Below are 7,195 nucleotides of genomic sequence, written 5' to 3'. Positions count from 1 at the left end.
GTCCTCCTCCTGGAAGGACGCCAGGCATTTGCTCGAGGCACATGCACATTTTATTTGGTTGCATCAAGCAAAGCACACACCCTAGGCCCAGATCATGCTTAAGAATTACCACCCAAATGCGTGGAGGTGCCAGGTAGATCTCTTAGGGGTTTCCCTTTTTTCTCATGGGGACAAAACACAGGAACTGTCCGCCTTTGGAGAATCATCTTTGGAGCATGACGTGCTGTCGTGCTGCTCATCTGCTTATTTTCAGGCTTTGCAGTATACGTTGTATTTCATCTTTGCTGCCAGTTTTGTTCCTCCTAGGCAGTCTTCAAATTTTTGGTCCATTTCTTCATTCTGAGCTTTAGAGAAGAGGTCTCTCCAGTTCCCAACAACCCCTGTGTGCAACAAGAAGTATGAAAGACTGAAAGCAGCCACTCCTAAGAGAGGATAATACCTACACAGCAATGGGGAACCCATGAGGCAGGAGGGATCTGATTTATGCCCCTGAAAGTTCTGATTTCCCAGGATAGGTAAAGTAGCAAAGATAAGAAGTAAAGGTGGCAGCCAGGCCACAGGGAGCATTGCTGGTAGGCTGCCTGTACACCTTCCCTCCCCAGAGGGGGTCTCCAAGGTGGTTTCATGAAGATTTACATGGACCTGGTTTTGTCACAAGGGAAAGCTCATTTGAGAATGCCTTCCTCTGAAGAGAGAAGCTATTTAGGGTAGTGGGGTAGGTGGTAGAGAGGAAAGTGGTTAAATCCTTCTTCCTCCAAGGAGTGGTGAAGGAAAAGCATAAAAGCAAGACCATGCCCACAGACACAGTAGTCAGAAACCAAAGATTCTTGATGGCATGGGGAGCAGTTGGGCTACCAGAGCTCCAACCCTGGCCCCTGGTCTGTGAGGGGCCATCTCTTGGGCCAACACCGACATATCCATTGGGAGGAACCATGTCAAGAGTATTCCTCAGCAAGTGCTGAGGATGTAAGAAGAAAATGCCTGTAAGGCCAGAAAAGCAGTGAACAGTGCATTCCTTGAGGTTCAAAAGACTCTTGTCCCATTAGCGCACCTCCTCCCAAAGGGGACTTTCATGAAGTGACACGTGCAGCCTGGATCTCTGATCCGGGATTGGCCTCATCACCTGACTGCCAGGCAAAGGCCACACCACCACCCCTCTGTAAAGAGCAACCGTCAAACCCAAGCAGATTTGGTGCACAATTGCTGGCATAATTTACACCAGTGTCGGCCCCCACCTTCACATCTCACTTGCCTAACCAACTGGGGCTGCCACAGGGAAATAGGGCAACACAGAAACAATGGCTGAAGCCAGGATAGTTGAGGTACTCTGGTATGTTTCTCAAAAACAGCCCCCAAATCCTGCTAATAGCAGGGGCTTTTTGTATGGGATATCACAGGAACCTCACCCACACCTCTCTTCCCTAGAGAGCCCAGTAAGCTCATGGCTAAGTGAGGAGGTCTACTCAGAAGGAGACTTTAGAAGGCAGGTTCTCCATTTGCAGAGACTTACCCTTTCGGAAGAGGATGTCCCCAAACTTTCCATGGGTTTCCTTGGATTTCTCTTTCATAGCTTGGAAACTGGTCTTCTTTGCAATTCTGGGAAAATCTTCCTCACCCAGGGAGAATCCAAAGAAGGCAGCAATCCTTTTCATTCCTAATATCTGGTCCTGGCCAAAGGAACACAGCACGGAGGTGAGACCAAAAGACTTGACACTATGGCTGTGGTGTGAAGCCAGCACCTGGTGGGAAGCCCTGCAGAGGAGACTGTCTCCCATACTGTCACCAAGGAATTCTAAGAACTATGACAGAGAGGGAACCCACACACAGTGTCCTCAGCGTCAAATTTTCTTCTCTCCCAAAAGCAGCTGTGCCTGTGCCAGACATGACTCCTTCCACTAATAGGCAAGGCTATCCTCTTCCTAACCCCATGGGCCTCCCCCAGACATAGAAGAGTAGCTCAGAAACGCATGCCCTTCTAAAGGGGCAGACAGGCTTGACCCAAGAGCTTCTTCTCCACAGCCCTCTCCCCACCCCCCATATCAGGAGGGCTGCACAGTGCAGCCATCGAGGAAGAGATGAGTGAGATGCCACACCTCTTTTAGTTCCTCATAGCTCATCATCATGATCCTCTCGTGGTCGATGTATTTGTTCCATTCCACTAAGTGGTCAAAGTAGGATCCCCAGGCCACTGCATACAAAGAGGAGACATAGCTGTGTAGGGTATTCCACAAAACAGGCCCTTACAAAATCAGAGGAGTCAGCCCAGACAGCTCCCCAAGCGTGGCACGAGGATGGCGAAGCGGCGACCAGCTCAACATGTCTGTTCTTTTTGGCTGAGGTCAGTGCAGGTTCCCCCAGCTCTGGCCACTACGTACCCTGAACCACAAGCTCTATTGTGGGAATGGAAAAGTCAGGATAAATCTTTCTCATTATCTCTCCATTCTAAATTAGAGACTAAAGAAAATCTAACTCTCTGGTACTCCCTGTTTCAGCCACAATGTGGCCCTATCTGTCTGTCCTGGGAGTGCCTTGGTAAGGTATGCTGGGGTAGGATTCCCACGCATGGGGTCCTGTGTATGCCCCTTATGTAGGGAGGAATGCCAGAGGATGCAGGACAAAGTACATTTCCCATTCATGAAGGCTGCAAAGTACTCATCCCAGGAGGCAAAGGACGGCAGCACTGGCATGTTGTTGTAGAAGTGGTAATAGGAGACAGCCGTGTCTTTGGGGTTGCGAACCAGCACAAGGATCTGGAGCAAGAAAACACATAATTTGGTTTTTGTTTGGTGACTGACTGAAACGCCATCTTCTCGACACATCACATGTCCAATAACACCCACCAGACCATAAAATCCTCTCTAATTCCTTCTCTTGAGCAAGAAATCAGAGTTTTGACAGGACACTTGCTGCTAATGTGAGCTTCAGGGTGAAAACAAGAAGCTTTTCAGTGATGCTCTTGGGTCATAACTCTGAGGTAGGTCCAATCCAGAGAAATGAGCTCATGAACTACTGAACAGGAGATCCACAAGTAGGCTGTGGGTGCACCCTTGCTTCTCTCTGCAGCAATTCCCATTGAAGACTATCTCAGTCACAGCCTGTAGTGGGCTTTCCATGGTCTTGGAGGAAAGTTAAAGAAAACAGAATAACTGCTTGTCCTGCTCGCTTTTCTGACACAAACCTGGAAGCATCTTTCTGAAGGAGAACTGAAGAGGCCGTGACACCCAGCGACAAGCCTGCTGACATTAACTTCTTGAGTCAGAGAAGCTGCTGCTGGGAGAGGATGTTTGTTCACAGCCTCAGCACACAGCACGCTGCCTCTTCAACCTTGGAAATGTGCCTGTGCATTGACCAGCCCAGGTGAAAATGCAAAAAACACATCTCACACAGATAGAGGAATGCTAATTTGGGGTGGAAATGCAAAAGTGTGATGAAAAGAGAAGACTCACCTTAGCCTTGCTTTGGAGAACAGATGGGGGCAGGAGATGAGGTGGCAGATGGGTTAGTATAATTCGTCTGGAAGGCAGTTTCTTCATCCTCTTTAAAGTAAGTTGGAAGAAATGTGACAGAACAGAAGTAGCTCATTCAGTGACATGTGCCTTTTCAGGAATTGTGAGTAATAAGAAAAGGTGAGATCAGAGAAGAAGGATCTTATCCTTTGGAAAACCCACAGGGATACACTGCTAGCATAGGCTTCTACCAGCCTCTGCCACAGAGCACCATTTCACATGAGACACGCCTGAGGACTGGACACCCAAGAGGAAGGTGTTACTGATCAAACACATAGGGTCCAGGCTGGAGCACCCTCTGGCTCCTCAGCACTGTCTGTGCACCAAGACCCTTTTGTTGGGACACCAGGGACAATAGTACATGCTACTTGTGCAGACCATAGCAATTGTTAAGGCTCTAGGGTCTTTATTGCCTCTGACATCCACCACTGTCAGCTATTACTACCTGTAGGAAGAACATTGCCAATATTTTCAGTCCATGCCAACCTCATATATCCCAGGGTCTCCAAATTCTAGGCGTGGAAATGTCTCTAGCTTCTTTTCAGCATTTATTCGCTCTTTCATTTCTTCTTCCGTATATTTGGCATCTGTTGATTCCAACTCCTTCACCATTTGGTCAAGCCAGTTGGTTCCTGAAAGGATAAAGACACCAGTAGCACTATATTGTACCTTAGCCTGTCAACAGGTGGGTGTGCTGGGTGTGTTCCCCAATAAAAGCTGGGGAAAGAAGAAGAAAGGGGGGGACATTCAGAGTTATGGTGTTTGTCTTCCCAAGTAACTGTTAACATGTGATAGAGTCCTGCTTTCCTGGAGATGGCTGAACAACCTGCCTGCTGATGGGAAGTAGTGAGGGAATTTCTTCTTTTGCTTTCCTTGCATGCATGGCTTTTGCTTTACCTATTAAACTGTCTTTATCTCAACCCACAAGTTTTCTCACTTCTACTCTGCTGATTCTCTCCCCTGTCCCACTGGTGGGGAGTGAGCAAGTGGCTGTGTGGGGCTTAGTTGCTGGCTGGTGTTGAACCACGGACACTAGGCAATTATCAACAAGGGATGCCAAAAGCTAACAGGGATAGAGCTGTCAGCCCGATGTTGTGGAGTGCTACCCTGCTCACTTCAGAAGCACATCCCATCCCTCACTGGAAACAGAGGCAAATATCTATTGCTCTTTCTGGCTCTGGCACTTTTTGGTCACCTCAGGCTACTCCCTGTGGAAATTCCTCAAGAGCAGTGGTGCTCCCAGCACAGGGCCAACTGAACTGTCCCTTGGCTATTTCTGCTCTCCTTCCACAGTGCTGTTTTTGCAAACACTGTATTCCCTCCTCCCGACCAGCTTCATTTTACGGTCTCTTTGTGATCAACACAGTTTGGCCTCATTCCCAGCCCCCAGCTAGGCTTCCATAACTGGCAGCAGAAAGGGTCATCAACCAAACCACCACACTGTCAAGTGTTGTCACCGTCTTTGCACCAGGCTCAGCTGTCTTGGCCCCTGCAACCTGGCACAACTGGTGTGAGAGGGTCTGGGCATGGAGAGCCAAGTCTCAGTTTTCAACTGACATCTTCTGGGATATGTAGGTGGTCCCTCACACCTTTAAACCATTTCTGTCTGTACACAGCTCTACAGGTTGCACACAAAGTGGATGTGATAAGGATCAACAATTCCTCTTTTTCTGCAAATGACTTTTTAAGGTATTTCTCTAAAGTGAATAGAGAAAAATGAAGGAATCCAAAACGACCATAGTGAAAGAGAGAGGAAATAATCTGAGTCATGGTGGCATTCATGTCTTTCCATTTAGATAGATGGGAATCACCTGCATTCTGCAATGCAATAAGTCTATGGAAACAGCAGTTGTTCTGCCCTCATTGGCAGGATATATTCCCTGTATTGCTCTTGCAGCAAATAGAGTAACAACATACTTTCCTGTATGAGCAAAAGCATAGTCAGAAAATCAAGGCATGTGACTATGCTGTTTCACCCAACACTGGTGAGTTCACCTCTTGAATATTATGTGCAGGTCCTGCACTGAAGCACAAGAGATTGGGGGAATCTGGAGAGAGTCCTGCTGAACATCCCTGAAATCACTGGGAACTGGAGAATATGAATGCATAGAAAGGCTTGGTCTGCCCAGGCTGGAGGAAAAAAAAAATAAGGCACAGGGGACTCTCAGTGCAGTCTTCCATTGCTGGAGGTTATTATGAAGACAGAGCCAACTCCTGAAAATTGGTCAGGAAATGACAAAAGGGAAAAATTACAAATCACAACAAGGGGATGTTTGACTGCACAGAAGTAAAAAAACAAACAACAACAAACACCAAAAAAACCCACCAACCCCCAAAAGAACACTATTAGGGGAAAACACTGCAACAAATTTGCAGTAGATTGTGCATATCCACCCTCAGAGTTTTAAAACTCTCATGGACAAAGCCTTGAGCAACCAAACCCAACTTTGAAGGTTAGGTCTTTCCCTTGCTTTGAACAGAAGGTTGTATTAGTTGACCTCCAGAGACACCTTACAACTTAATTTCTTGGTCCTGTGAAGTCTGATTTCACCATAAGATTCCTCAGGTATTAGTGCTATGTTAAATATTGGCACAAACTTCTGGATTGCAGCATTGTGTACTTGACTACTTATGAAGAAAACAACACTCACCTGTTTTCGGATAGCCTGCAAGAATCACATCGTCATTCCTGGTTTCAAAGGATTTCAGAGCTTCCAAAGTTTCTCGGCTGCTAAGTGTAGCAGGGTATAAAATACCTCTGTAGGAAAACAGCATGTCTTCTGGGGGAGTCTTTTCACCCTGTGCAAAAGAATTTTCCACTATTTCGATGACTCTTTCCCTATTTCTGCTCATGGTTCTATCCCTGTGGAACTCTTTTCAAACAAACAGACACAGGCTGTCTTTTCACAATGCAGAAAAACTTTATGCAACATATTAGCAAAGCGGACAGGGCGTTCACTCAGGAATGAAGGTACAAGTCACTGATTAACTCTGTATTCTGTTAACTCCTCTTGAAATTACAGGGCTGGAGACCGACAATAGTGACATAGAGTCTTTGCTGCAGCTGATACTAGGAACAGGCATCTGTTTTTTACCAAGCATTGCTATTGGGGCAACAACTAATAGCAATCAAAATGCTACATGAAACTAAAGAAAGACCTATAGAGGATATTGCCTGAAATATTTTTAACTGGTGAGCAATGCAATTTGCAAACTGGACAACACGCATGTAGTGGACATGTGGATAGTGGATCTCAACCTAGTTTGTTGTTGACTCCACTAACGGATACACATTCAACAGTGCAACTTCCTTCCAGGTGATGGGTCTACCCTGCAGTCAATCACTGTAACATCGTCACTTCAGGTGATACTTCCAGAGCTAAGGACACGTACCACCTAAGCCATACTTCTCATGATTAAATACTCACATTTGAAACTTTTACTTCACCAAATCCTACAGGAGGGTTACCTTCATGTGAAGCCCTAATACTTAGGTTCTGCATTAACATGAATCAAATTCTACCTGTATGACTTCAGGTCTATTCCTCTCTATACATGTCCCTAATATAATCTTTGTGTGAAATTGTTCTCAGTGGGGGAGTTATTGGTATTCTGGCAGATGCCTTTCAGAAGATAAGGAGTACTGAGATGGAGAAATAGGTATCTCCACAGGTCATCCCAACAGAGAC

The 7,195-nt window shown here is 46.3% G+C and overlaps 1 protein-coding gene across 1 annotated transcript; it reads right to left on the bottom strand.

Moving 5' to 3' along the window:
* Window positions 1-249: 249 nt before the first annotated feature.
* On the bottom strand, window positions 250-6,359 carry LOC104292130 (sulfotransferase 6B1-like). Its single transcript, XM_009891461.1, has 7 exons — window positions 6,158-6,359; window positions 3,993-4,138; window positions 3,447-3,536; window positions 2,624-2,750; window positions 2,094-2,188; window positions 1,511-1,667; window positions 250-380 (listed from the first exon to the last, which is right to left on the bottom strand). Exons 1-7 carry the CDS (start codon window positions 6,357-6,359, stop codon window positions 250-252), a joined length of 948 nt encoding a protein of 315 aa, XP_009889763.1.
* Between the last annotated feature and the right edge of the window lie 836 nt (window positions 6,360-7,195).

Source organism: Charadrius vociferus, unplaced genomic scaffold, assembly GCF_000708025.1.
Source record: "Charadrius vociferus isolate BGI_N301 unplaced genomic scaffold, ASM70802v2 scaffold68, whole genome shotgun sequence".
Taxonomy (NCBI): domain Eukaryota; kingdom Metazoa; phylum Chordata; class Aves; order Charadriiformes; family Charadriidae; genus Charadrius; species Charadrius vociferus.
Note: the sequence above shows the minus strand (reverse complement) of the source record. Positions and strands in the feature narration are given on the sequence as shown.